This window comes from Chrysemys picta, chromosome 2 (assembly GCF_011386835.1).
Source record: "Chrysemys picta bellii isolate R12L10 chromosome 2, ASM1138683v2, whole genome shotgun sequence".
NCBI lineage: Eukaryota > Metazoa > Chordata > Testudines > Emydidae > Chrysemys > Chrysemys picta.
The window spans coordinates 245855200-245875215 of NC_088792.1; the positions used below are offsets into that span (position 1 = coordinate 245855200).

The following is a 20016-nucleotide window of genomic DNA, read 5'->3' on the forward strand; positions in this document are numbered from 1 at the left end:
TCTTCATCAACGACTTAGACATTGGCATAGAAAGTACGCTTATTAAGTTTGCGGATGATACCAAACTGGGAGGGATTGCAACTGCTTTGGAGGACAGGGTCATAATTCAAAATGATCTGGACAAATTGGAGAAATGGTCTGAGTTAAACAGGATGAAGTTTAACAAAGACAAATGCAAAGTGCTCCACTTAGGAAGGAAAAATCAGTTTCACACATACAGAATGGGAAGAGACTGTCTAGGAAGGAGTACGGCAGAAAGGGATCTAGGGGTTATAGTGGACCACAAGCTAAATATGAGTCAACAGTGTGATGCTGTTGCAAAAAAAGCAAACACGATTCTGGGATGTATTAACAGGTGTGTTGTGAGCAAGACACGAGAAGTCATTCTTCCGCTCTACTCTGCTCTGGTTAGGCCTCAGCTGGAGTATTGTGTCCAGTTCTGGGCACCGCATTTTAAAAAAGATGTGGAGAAATTGGAAAGGGTCCAGAGAAGAGCAACAAGAATGATTAAAGGTCTTGAGAACATGACCTATGAAGGAAGGCTGAAAGAATTGGGTTTGTTTAGTTTGGAAAAGAGAAGACTGAGAGGGGACATGATAGCAGTTTTCGGGTATTTAAAAGGGTGTCATAAGGAGGAGAGAGAAAACTTGTTCACCTTAGCCTCTAAGGATAGAACCAGAAGCAATGGGTTTAAACTGCAGCAAGGGAGGTCTAGGTTGGACATTAGGAAAAAGTTCCTGTCAGGGTGGTTAAACACTGGAATAAATTGCCTAGGGAGGTTGTGGAATCTCCGTCTCTGGAGATATTTAAGAGTAGGTTAGATAAATGTCTATCAGGGATGGTCTAGACAGTATTTGGTCCTGCCATGCGGGCAGGGGACTGGACTCGATGACCTCTCGAGGTCCCTTCCAGTCCTAGAATCTATGAATCTATGAATCACTGTGTTACTATAACTATAACTGAGAATCCATTTCTCATCTAGTCCTAAAGGGCTACCCAGAATATTCTTGGTGACCTTTCAAGTTGAATGGCAATGCAAGTTGCTGGTTTTGCACCTTAATGCTGCTTTATGATGGATAAAGACTGTTTCAAAATTTAGAATGTTTTAAAATGTGTTTTCTCTTGATGTTTTTATATTAGAAATGCCAGGTCCTTGTTTCCTTTGCTTTGCTGTTGGATGCTGGCATCGCTGATACTGGAATAATAATGTGACAGAGGGATATTACCTGAACTGCAGATTTCTTTCACAGAGCAATTAAGGGGGTTGGGAATGCTGATTTTCACATAGTCTAAGACTAAGAGAACGGGGGGGAGGGATATGGGATGGCTTGATATTTATGATGTAAAAACAAACAGCAAAATCTTTAAAGAAGAAAAGTTTAAGACCATCTTTATACATCATAAAGGAACAATAGAGTGACCTAGATATCTTGTTTGGTTTTGAATCACAGTTCTCCTTTCACTTCCATATCTTTACACCAAAATATAAGCAAAGTGATTTTATGAAGCTATTTTCAGTTTGAATTTGGGACACTCTTCCAATGAGGTCTACCTGTGCTATTGGTTTTCCCAAAGTCACTGATAGCACCAAATAGGTTTCCAGTGGGTCTAAAAGAGAGTATTTTGTTACCAACTCCCCTCTCTGTTAATAGTCTGGTGGGGCAATATGGAGATTTTTTGTTTAGGACTCTAGATATAGCTGGTCCTAAATGCCCTATAGCAGTGGTGTGCACTCAATGATTGCCTGTTTTGTTCATTCCCTCTGAAGCACCTGTCATTCGTCAGAAGACAGGATACTGGGCTAGATGGACCATTGGTCTAACCCAATATAGCTGTTCTGATGTTCCCTCCTCACAGGTCACCGTGACATACAAGAGATTAAATGAGACTGAAAAGAGCTAAAGAGCTGGTGACAGAAGTCCCAATCCAACTGCATCTTTAAAGACTTATGTTGTAGCAAAGCTTTGGTCTACACACAGATTCAGCTAAATTGGTGCAACCCTCTAGTTTGGACTCTCTTTACACCAGTATAAGTGTCTTAAATTGGTTTAGTTTAAATTGATTACAAACAGGTAATCCAATTTAAGACTCTCCTAAACAGCTTTAAGAGTGTCCACACCAGGGGATTGCACTGATTTAATTAACTCAGAGGGGTTATACTGCTGCCTGTAGTGGATAGGAATTGGGTAGTATCCCTTTAAATAGTTAACGAACCCTCTACTAATCATCGTCTTCTATTTTTCACAAGCCACCAGAGTGCTTCCAGAGCAGCAGTGTGAGGGCCGGCCTTAAGGGTGGGTGACCACCCAGGCGCCATGGTCAGGAGAGCGCCATAGTCAAGAGTCTGTAGAAGGGCTGTGCTCACCCAGGAGGCGGGGGAAGGGGATAAAGGGGACTGCATGACACCTGCAGCACTGCCCCTGCTCCCAGGGCCGGCTCCAGGCACCCAAGCACATGCTTGGGGCGGCACCTGGTAAGGGGCGGCGGTAGGGTGACCAGACGTCCCGATTTTATCGGGACCGTCCCGATATTTCCTTGTTTGTCCCGCGTCCCGACCGACGTGCGGTCGGGACAACCGGACAAACAAGGAAATGCCCCGAGCCTCGAGCCCGGAAGTGCTCGCGCCCCCCCCCCTGCCCCGACTCCGCCCCCTCCTCCCCCGATTGGCTCCCTCCCCGAATCCCCGCCTCTTCCCCGGGCTCACCATTCCCCCTCCCTCCACAAGCGCTGGAGGGAGGCCCGGGAGACGCAGGGGAAGCGCGGGGCCAGGGTGAGTAACAGTCCGGCCTGGCCCAGTGCAGGCAGGACTCAGTTGGGTGGTTGGGAGAGGAGGGGGGCGACCCGCGGGGCCAGGCGACGGGGGAGGAAGCGGCCATGGCGCTCGGCGGCTCTGGCGCCCCCGAACCCCCCGAGCCGGGGCCTGCAGCAGCGCCTACGCTGGGCCCAGCCCCTGGCTAGGCACGTCTGGGCTGCCCAGCTGGTGCTATCCCGCGGCGGCCCCGGGGCGGAGGCATCGGCAGCCCAGCCCCGTTCGTTCCCCTGCGGGACGGGGGGGCTGGGGCCTGCTGCCCCCACTCCGAGGCCGCCGCGGGATAGCACCAGCTGGGCAGCAGCCCAGACGTGCCTGGCCAGGGGCTGGGCGCAGCGTGCGCGCTGCTGGGTCCCCGCAGCAGGCCCCGGCTCGGGGGGTTCGGGGGCGCCAGAGCCGCAGCCGCGGAGCGCCATGGCCGCTTCCTCCCCCGCGGCAGTGGGAGCTGCAGCAGCGGCTGCTCCCGAGTCCCGCTGGCCGGGGGTGAGAACAGCCACTGCCTGGCCCCGCGGGCCGCCCCCCTCCTCGCCCTACCACCCAACTGAGTCCTGCCTGCAAGGGACCAGGCCGGACTCTCACTACCCCGGCCCCGCGCTTCCCCTGAGTCTCCCGGGCCTCCCTCCAGCGCTTGCGGAGGAAGGGTTTTTTTTTTTTTTTTGGCCCCGCCCCCCGCCACGCCCCCCCCCCCGGCACCCCCCACCGCCCGCGTCCCGATATTTGTCTTTGGTGATCTGGTCACCCTAGGCGGCGGGGGGAGCGCGGCGTGGCATTCCGTGGGGGGGGGGGCGCTCCGGCGGCACGGCGTGGCGCTGGGGGGGCGGGCTCCGGTTGCGTGGGGCTCGGCGAGGGGGCGGCGCGGGAAGGGGGTTCTGGTGGTGCTCGGTGGGGGCGGGCTCCGGCGGTGCGGCGCTCGGCGAGGGGGGGGCAGCGCAGGGCTCGGCACTGGGGGGCAGCGCGGGGCTTGGCGCTCGGGGGGGGGTGCGGCGCGGGCACGGCGCTGGAGGGGGGTTCTGGCGGCGCTTGGCGGGGGCAGGCTCGGCGCTCGGGGGGGGGTTCCGGCGGCGCAGGGGGGGGGGCTCCGGCGCACGGCGCGAGGCGGCGCTCTGGGGGGGTTCCGGCGGCACTCGGCGGGGGGGCGGAACGGCGCTCGGCTGGGGGGGGCGGCGCATCTTGGCGGGGGGCCTGGGGGGGCGGCGCTTTTTTTCTTCTTGGGGCAGCAAAAAAGCTAGAGCCGGCCCTGCCGGCTCCATCTGCTGCTGCTCTGCCTGCTGAGCGGCTGCCAGCTGCTTGGGGAGCAGTACATAAAGGGTGTCATTTTCTATTAGGCCGGCCATGAGCATTGTGCATAGGCTTTGCATGTAATATATAGTTAGTAAACTTACTTATGTGGTCCCCACTATACCCAGGTGGTTCCTTCCTGTTACATTTGTTGAGTAAAGAGCAAAAGAACAACACCACCCATTACTGTAGTACCTGAGTGCCTTCCATGTAAATCAATAGCAGTAGCGAAGTCCCTAGGGAATTTCCAAGCAAAAACAGGTGGGTAGACAAGCCCAAAGTTTCTTTGCCTCTGTTATAGCATCTGCAAAGTCACAAACAGTGGGGAAGTGGACAGCTTGGCTGAAATTTAGTCAGAAAACTGTTTGGAGACTACTTACAAATAATGAATATAAATCAGGATTGGTCTGAGAACAATTCACTAACTAAATATAAATAAATTTTAAATTAATGGAGATATCCCATCTCCTAGAACTGGAAGGGACCTTGAAAGGTCATTGAGTCCAGCCCCCTGCCTTCACTAGCAGGTACTGATTTTGCCCCAGATCCCCAAGTAAGTGGCTCCCTCAAGGATTGAACTCACAACCCTGGGTTTAGCAGGCCAATGCTCAAACCACTGAGCTATCCTTCCCCCCCAAAGAGATGGCTACATTCCAAACTTACATTATTTGAAACAAACAATTTGACCAGCCATCCTAACTGCAGCCATAGCATTAAATATTTTATTTAACGGATATATTTCAACACAGCTCTTCTCACTAGCGTACCTGGCCCTCATTCTATGCTATCCATTCCTGGTCCTCTTTGCTTCCTAAATCCCAGATTAAAATCCTTTCACAATGCTATTTATCATGAATTTAAAACAGAAAATTTCCCTTCTCAAGTGAACATATAAGTTTTGATCTTTCATCAGTAACTGATCGCATGACCCCAGTACCTTTATGGGGACCCAGTGAAATCACTGGGGCTCTGCTCTGATCCAAGGGCCTGTAATAGTGGTTCCCAGTGCAGGACCAGGACCACAGAAAAGACATACCACCAATTTTATGTCCCTATATGATATTTGTGAGGTATTATCTTTCCTTCTTTTTCCTCCTCAGTGAGTATCAAAGTGGACTGTAGCGGGGTGGTAACAGCTCCGGTCCAGAGGGGGCTGTGGCTGGAGAAAGCAGCCTTTAGGCTGAGCTGATTGGGGGAAGTGGCTGAAGCTGGGGCCATGCCCCAAACAGACTCAGCTGGCCCTATAAAGGCCAGGGCAGCCAGAAGCTCAGCAGTTTCTCTCTGAGTGCAGAGAGAGAAGGGCCTGGCTGTAGCAAGCTAGAGACAGGGTACCTGAGTGGAGCAGGGCTGGGGAGCTCCAGCCTGGATAGACCCAGGCTGCAGCCTAGTGGAAGGCCAAGTGGTACTGGGGGTTGCAGAGGGCAGCCCAGGGCTAAGCCAAGGCAGCAGGTCCGAACCCTCCTTGCTAGTGATGAGTGGCCTATACTGCAGTCTGCCCCAGGGAGTGGGGGCTAGTTGATGACTGGCAGTGGCCTAGTGCTGAGGCAAGGTGGGGATAGTGGGTGGGGGTTCCCCTGGGAGGGGAGACCTAGTGTGTGGGTACTGCCAGGGGGCAGCACCCAAAGCAAGGGGCACCGGGGTCCTGGGAGGGACACGGGAGCCGAGAAGGAGAGGACAGGTGGATCACCGGCCTGCAGAGGGCGCACCAGAGGCTGGAGAGCTAATTCCCTGGATGACCAGCAGGAGGCGCCGCAGGGGTGAGTCGGACCTTCTTACATGGACACAGCTAACTGTAGCAGTAAAAGCCTAGAAAATCACTCAGTAGTTTCAACAGATATTTCTCTCACTCCTTTTTTTTTTTTTTTTTTCAATCAGCATCCTGACAGCAGAAGGAAGACAGAGACTTTGGCACATGGATTAACTACTATCTGTTTCTATTTAGACAAGGACCAGCAAAGCCAGAGGTGCTCTCAATTCAGTGGCCAGGAAAACGTTCAAATCGAAGATTTCAGAGGAACAGTAGTTTATCACCAAACAGTCCTCATTTAAATACAGGTAATGTCATTTCAACTTTTTAATGTATTTAAAACACACACAGAAGCAAGGCAGCCATGTACTTGTCCTCAAAATTTTAACCAGCAAGTACAAATCAACAAAAGTGCTATTATAGCTGAAAGCAATCTTCAGTTTAATACAGCAGCCATTAGCTCTAGCTGTAGAAGCAGAACAAATAAGTATACTGCTACAGCCCCAAAGTCTCCCCTGCATTAGGGCTGTTTTGCCATCCTGTAGGGTCATTGTTTTTGTGCTATGAACTGCAAATACCAGTCTATACTTCTTGGCTATATTTATAGATAGTGGTGATGGGAAGAGATGGGATTATAATGAAGTGGGGAGGGGGGAAATGCCAAGAAACAAGTTTATGCTGCCTGCATTACTCAGAGTGATCATGTGTCATGGTCGAGGGGAGCAAGTGTTTTTATGACAGAGAAAGAAAGAGGGGGGAAAATAAGGACATTAGCTTGAGGCACAGCAGACATCTCTTAGGCTGACATGAAGAATTAGAAATGACAATTTTGCCTTAGGAAAAAGAAATATTGAGAGGATTCCAAGCTAAAGATAAATTTTGGAATTGTCACTAACCCAGAAAGTTGCAGGAAAGGAATCCTCACCCTAAATATAGATCTCAGGACCATGACATTCGTGCAACACAGACACAGCAGAGCATGATGGGGAGGGATTGACGCAGCCCACTTCTCTCCACCCAGGCTCTCAGCTATGTAATTCTTCCCATTTGCAGGTGAAGTGTCCACCTCCCGCCATGTATTCTCTTGTAAAGCACCTTCTATGGTACACAAAATTGGTGCAGAGTCCCCATTGCATTGGCTTTCTGTGTCCCCTATCCAGCTAAATTAAATGTTCAGTGTTAGGCCCCCTGCCCTGCTGTAATGCAGTGAATTTTTGGCTTTGATCACTTTTTTTTCAGGATAGGGTGTCATGTAATTATGTTACTACTAAGGCTGTCGATTAATTGCAGTTAACTCACACGATTAACTCGAAAAAATTAATCATGATTAAAAATATTAATTGTGATTAATCGCAGTTTTAATCATACTGCTAAAAAGTAGAATACCAATTGAAATTTATTAAATATTTTTGGATGTTCTTCTACACTTTTAAATATATTGATTTCAATTACAACACAGAATACAAAGTGTACAGTGCTAATTTGATATTATTTTTATTACAAATATTTGCACTGTAAAAATGAGAAACAAAAGAAATAGTATTTTTCAATTCACCTCATACAAGTACTGTAGTGCAATCTCTCTATCGTGAAAGTGCAACTTTCAAATGTAGATTTCTTTTTTTTTTGTTACATAACTGCACTCAAAACCTAAACAATGTAAAACTTCAGAGCCCACAAGTCCACTCAGTCCTACTTCTTGTTCAGCCAATCGCTAAGACAAACAAGTTTTACATTTACAGGAGATAATGCTGTACCATTCTTATTTACAGTGTCACCTGAAAGTGGGAACAGGTATTCGCATGGCACTGCTGTAGCCAAAGTTGCAAGATATTTACATGCCAGATGTGCTAAAGATTCATATGTCCCTTCATGCTTCAACCACTATTCCAGAGGACATGCTTCCATGCTGATGCTCGTTTTAAAAAAAATGTGATAATTACTTAGTGACTGAACTCCTTGGGGGAGAATTGTTTGTCTCCTGCTCTATGTTTTAGCCGCATTCTGCCATATATTTCATGTTATAGCAGTCTCGGATGATGATCCAGCACATGTTGTTCGTTTTAAGAATACTTTCATTGCAGATTTGACAACACAAAGAAGGTACCAATGTAAGATTTTTAAAGTTAGCTCAAGCACTCAAACCAAGGTTTAAGAATCTGAAGTGCTTTCCAAAGTCTGAGAGAACGGGGTGTGGAGCATGCTTCCAAAAGTCTTAAAAGAGCAACATTCTGCTGCGAAAACTACAGAACCTGAACCACCAAAAAAGAAAATCAACCTTCTGTTGGTGGCGTCTGATTCAGATAATGAAAATGAACATGCGTCAGTCTGCACTGCTTTGGATTGTTATCAAGCAGAACTTGTCATCAGCATTGATGCATGTCCTCTGGAATAGTGGTTGAAGCTTCAAGGGACAAATTAATCTTTAGCACATCTGGCATGTAAATATCTTGCAACACCGGCTACAAGGGTGCCATGTGAATGCCTGTTCTCACTTTCAGGTGACATTGTAAACAAGAAGAGGGCAGTATTATCTCCCGTAATGTAAACAAACATTTATTTTAGCGATTGGCTGAACAAGATGTAGGACTGAGTAGACTTGTGGGCTCAAAAGATTTACATTGGTTTGTTTTTGAATGCAGGGTTTTTGTATGTAATTCGACGTTTGTAAGTTCAGCTTTATTATTAAAGAGATTCAATTCACCTAATACAAACAAGGTAATGCAAAAACGCTATTTCTTTTGTTTTTTTACAGTGCAAATATTTGTAATCAAAAATAAATACAAAGTGAGCACTGTACACTTTGTATTCTGTGGTGTAACTGAAATCAATAATTTGAAAATGTAGAAAACATCCAAAAATATTTAAATGATATTCTATTACTAAAAGTGTGATTAATCGTGCAATTAAATTTTTTTTTAAATTGCTTGACAGCCCTAGTTACTACATTTCCAAATCACAGCGTACAGTGGAAAACCTATATCAGACCACTTTTAATTATTGTGAAATTGAGAAAAATGCTTTGTTAATTCTTTACAAACAGTTCATCTAATGTACTTTGTTAGACAAGCCTCTTCTGTTTCAGAATTCCTATTTTGTTAGCACCGTTTCAAGGTTTCATTTTCCTAAGGCAAAACTGACTTTCCTAATATCTTCATAATGACCTAGGTCTCCAGCTACAATCCCTGTGTGGTGTGGTGGTTTTTTTTTTTCTCCTTCCTTTTCATCAACTGTGATATTTAATCTTAGTAATGCGTACATCACAAAGTAGGTTCTTAGATTCTGTTGTCCCATTTTTTTCCTTCACTGCTCATAAATATAGCTAATATTGTATTGTGTTCTCTGTTCATAGTGCCAAAACAGTGACCCCATGGGTTGACAAACATATAATGGTATACACAAAATATCTGTATTAGGTACATCTAATTGGTGGCACCCATATTGTGGTCTATGGACCAGTGATAGTCCAGGGAGCCCCCAGAGAGTTGGCTGGTCACATGGTGCAGTCTTCCCTCATTTCCAACTGTTAAATTGCTTTAAGACACACAGGGAAATTGTGATCATGAAGGGGAGGAGAGATTGTCCATGTGACAGCAAATGGGAAGAGAGATGGTCCACAAAACAGCGTCTCTGATAAGTGGACAACACTAAGAAAAAGGTTGAGATCCCTTTCCTAAGTTGCCAATCACTGTGTTATCAAAGAGCTAAACAAATGAAAGGTTCAAGTCTCCACCTCTCCATGTATCTGAACGTGTGTGTGTGTGTGTTTCTCTTCTCCTTCCTGTCGTCTTTTTCCCTGTCATTGACTCATAAGTAGTGGAAACATTACTGGGGGAAGGCTTGAGCAACAAAAAGGTGAGGCTTGCATTCCGATCTGAACATAGGTTAGGGCTTGGATTCATTTCCCTGGACAAGCAATTCCAACAGAGTTTCAACAATTCCAACAACACCCAACAGAGTTTCAAAACACTGGAGTTAACATGGAATTCAGTTTAAAAATAAAAAAGCTCGATAGTTTCTACTGCATCCCATGAAGAATCATGTGTTTTAGGAAATCACTATTACAGGGAAAATTGTTTCAGTTTAATTTATTTTAAAAATTCAGTTTAATTTACTAGTTTATGCATAAACAACTGTTAACAATCAAATACATCCTAGCCTTTTTTCAAGATACAAAATAAGTTACAAGCTAAAAAAATATTTTTACATGTGTATTTATAACAACATAAAAATAAGTAAGTACATTACATCCCAGCTTTCAGTAACATTTTATCCTTCATTATTTATGTTTCTGAAAGGTTGGTTAGAGGAAGACAACCAATGGATGACCCAGATAAACAGACTCCAGAAGCTGATTGACAGGCTGGAAAAGAAGGTATATATTTCCTTTTATCTGTTCTCTCTCACTTTCAGTAAAGATTTCTGAAGCAATCCTGAAACCATAAATGTTCTTCCTGCCATGTCATATTCACACTGCTGTTCCAACTAATAATGACAGCAACTAGCACAACAGCTACATGAGCTAAAGTACACTAAATGCCCGTCTCCCTTTCATCTTGCTTATTCCTATTTGATGATTTCATAAAAAACAACACTTCACTGAATATTCACAGCTCTTTTTTCCTGAGTTGGTATCTGTATCTGCTGTATATACACACACACACACACACACACTTGGGGGGAGGGATAGCTCAGCGGTTTGAGCGTTGGCCTACTAAACCCAGGGTTGTGAGTTCAATCCTTAAGGGGGCCATTTAGGGAACAGGGGTAAAAATCTGTCTGGGGATTGGTCCTGCTTTGAGCAGGGGGTTGGACTAGATGACCTCCTGAGGTCCCTTCCAACCCTGATATTCTATGATTCTATATGCAACACACAATGCTTGCATACATTAATATGCAAAATCAACTACCCTCTGTTAGTTAAGTTTGGTCTATACATAACATTCCTAACACAAAACCATAAGAGTATCAAAAGTTAAGGCACCTAACAGTACCTACTATCTTCTCCTCTATCCAGAGTCACACACCTCACCACTAGAACTGCAGAGAACACACCACAACTTACTAAGGATATTTAATAAGGTGCCTTATTAATGATGCCAGCCTTCCAGCTACTCCTGCCACAAGGTCCCCAGCTCCCTCATAACAAACAGATCAGACTTCACACCCCCTTTTGTGCAAAGATATGAAAAATCACACTCACTTGTGTCTGGGGAATAACATTTTATATATCTTATCTGTATTTATTTTCCATTCTGCAAGCACAGGGTCCCCAGTATCCATTCGCTGTAGGATCGGGGAACATTCTTCACCTCTTCCTGGTTGAATCTTCCCACTACAACTGGTCACAAATTCTCTGATGGCAGGGTTTTCTGTCAGAAAAAGCCAGTTGGTCAAAATCAAATTTTGTGGAGATGGTTCTATTTTGACGAAGTTCCAGTGGAGTCCTGTTTGGCTTTCTGTCAACTTGCCCACCCGGCTCTTGGGCAGCCTGCCATGTGGCCTGATGGGGAGCCAGGAGTCTGAAAACCCTGGCTTCTGACTCAACTGGGGCTTCCAGGCTCCCAGCTCCCCTTCAGCACACTGGATGGGATGACAGGGAGCTGGGAACCTGGCAGCCCTGTGAGCACCAGCTCCCAGGCTTGTGGCTCCTTGGCAGTCTGAGCATCCAGGGCCCATAGCTCTGAGGCAGCCTGCAGTCCCTGAGCCAGGACCCCAAAGTTTCCGGAGCCCACAGCTTAGACTCTCTCTTAGAGCCAAAGCTCTATTCCTTTTTGTGGTAAATTTTGAAATATCAAAATCCTCCACAAAACAAAATCACCTTTATCTGTACAGTTCTTCCCATTTCCAGCTTGAGTTGCCATATGGTATCACATCATTACCAACCAAGCCAGTGGGGTGAAAGTCAGCCTTGCGCAGAGGGCCAGCACAAAGCCTATGTGTCAGTTAAATCCCACTTCAGATCTATTTGGAGGGTTTAAGTGGTGGATAGCCCTTATGCAGGCCCTCTGCAGAGGGTGAATTTCACCTTAGACCAGTCTTGTACTTTCAAATTTATAGAAGGAATTTGAACATGTTTTAAATTAGCCTGTCAAAACTTTGGGGCCAAATTTTGCCCTCAGTTATGTAAATACCACGCATTTTGTAGGGGAGCAGAATTTGGCCTATTTCATTCTACAGTAGGGTGAAATCTGCAGTAGTACTTGTTGCTACTTTATGCTGTGATCTCTTGCTTCACCTCTTTTACTTTATTCCTGTCCTTGGAGTTTAGTATGAGAAGTATATGGAGGCCACAGGAAGTATAATGAGATTAAGTTTCCTGCATGGTTCTCTATCTGAAGTCTCTGTGCTGACAGATGAGCCATTACAAATAGTTTCCTCACAAATTTTGTGATTTTTTTTTTTTCCCATCTAAATTCTGCATGAGATGCACAACTGCACAGCAGTTGATGAGTGAATGTCACTTCACTACTGACTTATTCTGCCACCTGCTGTTGGTGATGCTCCAGCAAATACCATGTTTACTTAAACTCCACTAGCAGCATCACATCTGCTGTTTGTTTTTAACTACCTATTGTGTTTGCACTAGCAAAATGCCTGCTTCCCAAGGCTAAGAAATCATTGCCCAATTGTATTCATGTTTGGGAAAAGAAAAAGCATCTTTAAATTTCTTACATAAAGAAGCTCGTACAGTGTGTTGCCATTTGCCACAATGTAGCCTGCTGCAATTTGCCAGATCCTGAATTTTGCTTCACGTCTTTATTACAAATATCTCTTGTTTGTTCTGAAGTGTGAAGAAACTGTCTCTGGTGCTAAAATACCCCTTTGTCATTGGGTATGTCTACACTTCAAGCTGGAGGTATAAATTCCAACTCAAGGAGACATACCTATGTTGGCTCTTGGACAGGTAGGCAGTCAGGGTGGCTAGCCCCTTTGCAGCTCACAACTACACTCTACTTTTAGTGCAGTGGCTTGATCAGAGCAAGCCCAGGTATGTCTCTTCAAGCTGAAATTTACACCTCCAGCTCAACATGTAGATGTAACCCAGTGGGTATGTCTACAAGTATTCCCATATGTAGCATTATAAGGCCTGATCATCATTGGGCATTTGCTAACTTAGTACATGCACTACTAGTTGTGTTTACACAAATCAAAGATTTGCATGTCCACATCTAGTAGTACGCATATGAAGTAAGTAGGTACATTTGCAATCTCACAAATGCACCTGCTTGAAAATCAGACTAATTGCAGGCAAGTAGTTCTATCCACGTGCACTTCTACTTTGTGCCTGTTCCTATTCCAGAAATGTCTTGTATTTAGAAGCTAATTCACCACCTCTAGCATGGGGGTTCCTAAACTTGGTTCACAGCTTGTTCAAGGTAAGCCCCTGGCGGGCCGTGAGACGCTTTGTTTACCTGAGCGTCCGCAGGTACGGCCGTTTGCAGCTCCCAGTGGCCGCGGTTCGCCGTTCCCGGCCAATAGGAGCTGCAGGAAGCAGTGGCCCGGCCTGCGCCACTTCCCGCAGCTCCCATTGGCCAGGAAATGTAAACCGCGGCCACTGGGAGCTGCAAGCGGCCGTACCTGCGGACGCTCAGGTAAACAAAGCGTCTCATGGCCCGCCAGGGGCTTACCCTGAACAAGCCGTGAACCAAGTTTGGGAACCACTGTTCTAGCATATATACTGTTCACTGCTGCAATGTTGATTCTTTTAACTGTATTGTTGGCTGTGTGGAAGATTTCCCAGCTATGAATGCTAGCAGTTGTGGAAGACTCTTCAAGGCCTTCTTCTCTTGGGCACATTTAGCAGCTACTCAATAATAAAGGGATTTGCTCATAATACTACCTAAGAATAAAATCTACACAAGTTTCTCCTGTACAAGACCTATATTATGCTAAATCTCAGGGTTCGTTCATTCATTCCTACTTGCCTCTTGTTTGTGACATCTTCAGCTGAGAGTTTTTCTTTTGTGAGTTAGATCTAAAATATGAATGTAACTGAGCAGATTTGTCACAAATTAACAACTTGCTTCTGTCTAGCTATTAATGGGATTTGGAGGGAGTGTGTGTGTGTGTGTGTGTGTGTGTGTGTGTGTGAAATTTTGATCCAGCCTGTAGCTCTTGTACAGCTACTGAAGTGGGTGAGGTTCTTCAAGCAACTTGTATGTCAGACTAACAACTAATAAATAAGCAGAAAGGCTATAGTTCAAACTCTTCATTCTAAATAGGCCTATATCAGAATCTGGTTTGGAATGGCCTAGTCTACCCCCGCCCCCCCCCCCCCCCCCAAATAAAAGTCGAAGTCATTTGCCCACAGTTAAACGTGTGTGTTTTATATTTGCATTCTTTCCCCCTTGATCACAAGGATCTAAAGCTTGAGCCACTGGAAGAAGAGGTGTTGGAAGGAAACACAAAATCTGTAAGTGTTTTTCAAGGCAGTGAATTTATTAAGACATTTGTGGACCAATTTTGTGTGATGTAGACAGTATCCATCTGCAGCTTGGTTGAAATCACCAAACTCACTTTTCAGCTAATAAGGATCTATTTTATTGCAGCAGAGCCTCAATGCACAAGAAATAATAAGACCAAAAAGAGCTTTTTGGGGAAGAGGGAGTATCACCAAACTGAGAGGACATGAGAAAATACTCATTATTTAGAGATAAAAAACAGAGTTTCTTTATTTTTATGATTCACTAAGAACATCTCCAGAAATGAACACAAATTGCAAGTAGATTTTGTGACAAAGTTCCTCCTCTATCATGGTGGGTCCTGCAATTATTGGCGGATTTTCTTGCCTCAGAGATTCACCATGTGGGTTGGGGAACAGCCCAGAGACCTTCCCCTCTGGAAGAACCCACAGTCCAGGTCAATTGGGAGGTTTGGGAGAAACCTGGACCTGCCCTCTACTCCGGGTTCCAGCCCGGGGCCCTGTGGACTGCAGCTGTCTATTGTGCCTCCTGTAACAGCTGCATGACAGCTACAACTCCCTGGGCTACTTCCCCATGGCCTCCTCCAAACACCTTCCTTATTCTCACCACAGGACCTTCCTCCTGGTGTCTGATAACACTTGTGCTCCTCAGTCCTCCAGCAGCACATCCTCTCACTCTCAGCTCCTTGCGCCTCTTGCTCCCAGCTCCTCTCACTCACACCACAAACTCAAGTGAGCTTCTTTTTAAAACCCAGGTGCCCTGATTAGCCTGCCTTAATTGAGTCTAGCAGCTGCTTCTTAGTTGGCTCCAGGTGTCCTAATTAACCTGCCTGCCTTAACTGGTTCTAGCAGGTTCCTGATTACTCTAGTGCAGCCCCTGCTCTGGTCACTCAGGGAACAGAAAACTACTCATCCAGTGACCAGTATATTTGCCCTCTACCAGACTCCTGTACCCCACTGGTCTGGGTCTGTCACATATCCCTCCCCCTTGCTCAACGCCAAGGGGTTGAGCAGCTTGGGACGCCAGACAGTGCACACGTGACAAGCCATCGGCGTTGCCATGACGGCTCCCTGCTCTGTGTTGCACACGGAACTGGAAAGGTTGGAGGGATAAGAACCATCTGGTCACCCTTGTGTTCTTCTCCTTGTTCCGCTGCATCCATTAAAGAGGGGCATGGTCGGTCACGAGGACAAATCTGCGCTCGAGCAGATAGTAGCGCAATGTTTCCATGGCCCATTTTGCAGCAAGGCATTCTCTCTCCACCACTGCATGTTTTTGTTCCCTTGGAAGGAGTTTCCGACTGAGGTATAGAATCGGTTGTTCCTCCTCCCCGACCATCTGTGATAGAACGGCCCCCAACCCTGTTTCTGATGCATCCGTCTGCAGGATAAACTCCTTGGTGAAATCAGGGGCTATCAGTACAGGGTTATTGTAGAGGGCAGTCCATAGGTCTGTGAATGCTTCCTCTGCTGCGTCAGACCATCTCACCAGATCAGGTCCACGGACTTTCACCTGTTTGGAAGGCTTGTTTTCCTGGGTTAGGTCTTTTTGGACCATTGTGCATGCCTCTTGTGCATGCCAGGGTTTCAGAAGGTTAACGTGATAAATCTGTTCTTGTTTTCTGCGTCCTGGCTGCCGCACCTTGTAGGTTACTTCCCCCACGGGTTCAACCACCTCATAGGGCCCCTGCCATTGGGCCAGAAGCTTGCTTTCTGCCGTGGGTACCAACACCATAACCCGATTCCCCTGGTTGGAACCGTTGCACTTTTGCCTGGCGATTGTAATGGGTTCGCTGTGCCTCCTGTGCCTTCTCCAAATGTTCCCGTACAATAGGGGTAACCTGGGCTATCCGGTCTCGCATCTGCATTACATGCTCTATTATATTTCTCCCCTCATTGGGTTCCTCTTCCCAGATCTCTTTGGCGATATCTAGTATGCCATGGGGGTGATGCCCGTATAATAACTCGAAGGGGGGAAACCCAGTTGAGGCCTCCCGGATAGCGAACATAAAGTAGGGTAGTAGGGTGTCCCAATCCTCCCCATCCCGACTTACCACCTTCCTTATCATTGCCCTGAGGGTTCGGTTAAACCTTTCTACCAACCCATCAGTCTGCGGATGGTAGACCGAAGTTCTCAGGGTATGTATATGGAGCAGCATACAGAGGTCCTTCATTAGCTTTGACATAAATGGGGTTCCTTGGTCGGTTAATATCTCCTTCGGTAGCCCCATTCGGGCAAAGATCCCCACCAGCTCTTTGGCTATAGTTTTAGAGGCCGTGTTCCGCAGGGGGACAGCTTCTGGGTAGTGAGTAGCATAGTCCAAAACAACAAGTATATATTGGTGGCCCCGAGCCGTCTTCTCCAGGGGTCTCACTAGATCCATGGCTATTCACTCGAAGGGGACCTCTATGATGGGAAGGGTACTAAAGGTGCCCTCAAGTGGGGACGGGGACTGTGCAGCTGACACTATGGGCAGGAGGCACAGTACCTCCGCACTTCTTCATGTACTCCGGGCCAGAAGAACCGTCGTAGGACTCGTGCCAGGGTCTTCTCTACCCCCAAATGCCCCCCAAAAAGAGGACTATGAGCAAGACTTAATACAGCATTCTGGTGTTTTTGAGGTACTAGGATCTGCTGTACCTTCTGCCCCTGTACTGGTGCAACCTGATATAAGAGATCCTTCTTCATTATGAAGTAGGGTCCTGGTCCCTGGGTTTTTCCTTCCACGAGGACCCCATCTATTTCAGTCACCTCCTTCCTAATGTTGTCATATCTGGGGTCTTCTGCCTGGTCCCGTCCAAAATTTCCTCTCCTGGGGCTAATCTGCCCAAGATCTAGGGGCCCAGTCTCTGTTGCCTCTACTGGTTCAGAAGCATTAGGGTGGGGGTCAGACTCAGGTGCTTCTCCCTCCTGCGTGGCCTCCTTTTCAGCTGCGCGGGTCCGCCTACCTACAAGAGCGACTCTCTGGCTTTGAGTCAGTATTCGGGTTCCCAAGGCCTTAGCTGCCCTTCTTTCCCTTTTTGTCTTTCTACCCTGTCTGGGAGTGGAGAACAAATCTGGGGATATTTCAGAGAAGATTGGGGGTTGACAGTCTGCTGTGGATGCCTCATCAATTTTAGGGTCCCCATCTTTCTCCAATCCCCCTACTGGGAGTAAGTTTCCAAACCCTGGGAAGTTCCTCCCTATGAGCACCGGGTATGGGAGTTTAGGGACTACACCTGCTGCTACCTCAGTAGTGTTCCCTTGGATCTCGATTTTTACTGGGATGGTGGGGTAGTAACTAACTGTCCCATGGACACATGTTATCCCATACGTTTAGCCTGCAGCAGCTGACTATGCTTCACGAGCTTCCCTGAGATAAGCGTTATAGCACTCCCCGAATCAACCAGTGCTGTGGTCCCTACCCCATTTAGTTTCACTGGTCTGGTATACATATGTGGGGTTAGTGAGACCCCCACAAGGTGGATTAGGGAGCATGGATCTGCCCAGTTCCCCAGGTTACACTGCATAGGCTCCTCAGCACTGGGACACTGTGCAGCTATGTGTCCCCACTCTCCGCAGGCATAACATCTCTATGGAGCCCTAGGCGTTCCCCGGACTTTTGGTTTGGGTAGTCTAACATCACGATCCTCTTCTCCCTCAGTGCTCCGACTCTTTGTGGCCTCTGATGGGCCTTCAGCCTCACTCTTTTTCCACCTGGGCCTTCCTGGTGGCCCAGTCACCCGAACTTTAGGGCTTGGTGCTCCTAGTTTAACTCGGGGTGCCTCTTCCTTAACTGGTCGGGTCAGCTCCCTCGCTGTCCTTCACCTCTCTACCAGGGCAACAACCTCGTCATAGGTGGAGGGTTCGTTCTGGCTTACCCAGGCACGGAGGTCTGGTGGTAGTCCCCTCATGTATCGGTCGATGACCAGAACCGCTAGTATCTCTTCCGGACTCCGGGACTCTGTTTGCAACCACTTTCGTGCGAGATGGATGAGGTCATACAATTGAGACCGCGGGGTTTTCTCTTCCTGGTACCTCCAACCGTGATACTGCTGGGCCCACACTGCTGTCGTTACCCCAGATCTGGCCAGGATCTCTGCTTTCAACTGGGGGTAGTCTGCCGCAGCCTCTTCAGGCAGATCATGGTAGGCCTTCTGAGCCTCCCCACACAGGAATGAGGGAAGGATGCCAGACCACTGATCTCGAGGCCAGGCCTCCCATAGGGCTGTCCTCTCAAAGGCCAGAAGGTATGCCTCTACATCATCTTCCAAGGTCCCATTTTCTGCAGCCAATGGCTGGCCTGTATGAGCCGCGTCCCATCATGGACGCGATTCAGCTCTGTAAGGGACTTTACCTGGTTTACCAGTTCCCGCAACATAGTTCGGTCTTGAGCAGCCTGGTCCATCAGCAGGCGATTAGTCTCCTGCTGCAGCCGCACTGCCTCCTGTTGGGCAGTTGCCTGGACACAGGTAGCCTCCTGCTGGGCCGCTGTAGCTTGTATCAGTGCCCGCACTACGTCATCCATTATGGTGAAAAAAAAAAGAACCCTCTACCTTTTTTTTTTTTTTTTTTTTTTTTTTTTTTTAAATCACCCTCCTTCTTCTGTCGTGCTGTGCACCCAAAGATCCCAATCCTAACACCAATATGACAAAGTTCCTCCTCTATCTTGGTGGGTCCTGCACTTATTGGCGAATTTTCTTGCCTCAGAGATTCACCATGTGGGTTGGGGAACAGCCCAGAGATCTTCGCCTCTGGAAGAACTCACAGTCCAGGTCAATTGGGAGGTTTGGGGAGAACCCAGGCCCACCCTCTACTCCGGGTTCCAGCCCAGGGCCCTGTGGACTGCAGCTGTCTATTGTGCCTCCTGTAACAGCTGCATGACAGCTACAACTCCATGGGCTACTTCCCCATGGCCTCCTCCAAACACCTTCCTTATTCTCACCACAGGACCTTCCTCCTGGTGTCTGATAATGCTTGTGCTCATCAGTCCTCCAATAGCACACCCTCTTGCTCCTAGCTCCTCACACTCACACCACAAACCAAAGTGAGCTTCTTTTTAAAACCCAGGTGCCCTGATTAGCCTGCCTTAATTGATTCTAGCAGCTTCTTCTTAATTGGCTCCATGTGTCCTAATTAGCCTGCCTGCCTTAACTGGTTCTAGCAGGTTCCTGATTACTCTAGTGCAGCCCCTGCTCTGGTCACTCAGGGAACAGAAAACTACTCATCCAGTGACCAGTATATTTGCCCTTTACCGGACTCCTGTACCCCACTGGTCTGGGTCTGTCACAGTATACATGCCAAGAGCAAATCTTCCAAATAAATCAGTGTTGAAACCAAGGTTAAACCTTAAATCAAATAAAAAGAACGAGGAGTACTTGTGGCACCTTAGAGACTAACAAACTTATTTGGGCATAAGCTTTTGTGGGCTAAAACCCACTTCATCAGATGCATGCGGTGGAAAATACAGTAGGACGAAAGATATCTACAGAGAACATGAAAAAAATGGCGGTTGTAATCTCAGTTAAGGTGGGCTATTATCAGCAGGATAATCAGGATGGCCCATTTCAAACAGTTGACAAGAAGGTGTGAGTAACAGTAGGGGAAAAATTAGCATGGGGAAATAGTTTTTAGTTTGTGTAATGACCCATCCACTCCCAGTCTTTATTCAAGCCTAATTTATTGGTGTCTGGTTTGCAAATTAATTCCAGTTCTGCAGTTTCTCATTGGAGTCTGTTTTTGAAGTTTTTTGTTGAAGAATTGTGACTTTTAGTTCT

General features: G+C 47.1%; 2 protein-coding genes across 3 annotated transcripts in view; one reads left to right on the forward strand and one right to left on the reverse strand.

Annotated features, from left to right (window-relative positions):
- NECAB1 (N-terminal EF-hand calcium binding protein 1) overlaps nt 1–20016 on the forward strand; it is a 146271-nt gene that overhangs the window by 108663 nt on the left and 17592 nt on the right. For both annotated transcript variants that reach the window (XM_005291563.5, XM_065585886.1), the window contains exons 7-9: nt 6030–6142; nt 10133–10209; nt 14197–14250. In XM_005291563.5, coding sequence (XP_005291620.1) covers nt 6030–6142; nt 10133–10209; nt 14197–14250 — 244 coding nt within the window. The remainder of the gene's footprint in view (nt 1–6029; nt 6143–10132; nt 10210–14196; nt 14251–20016) is intronic.
- C2H8orf88 (chromosome 2 C8orf88 homolog) overlaps nt 8458–20016 on the reverse strand; it is a 69879-nt gene continuing 58320 nt past the window's right edge. Inside the window, exon 8 of the mRNA XM_008168316.4 lies at nt 8458–11206. Coding sequence (XP_008166538.3) covers nt 11180–11206 — 27 coding nt within the window. The 3' untranslated portion in view covers nt 8458–11179. The remainder of the gene's footprint in view (nt 11207–20016) is intronic.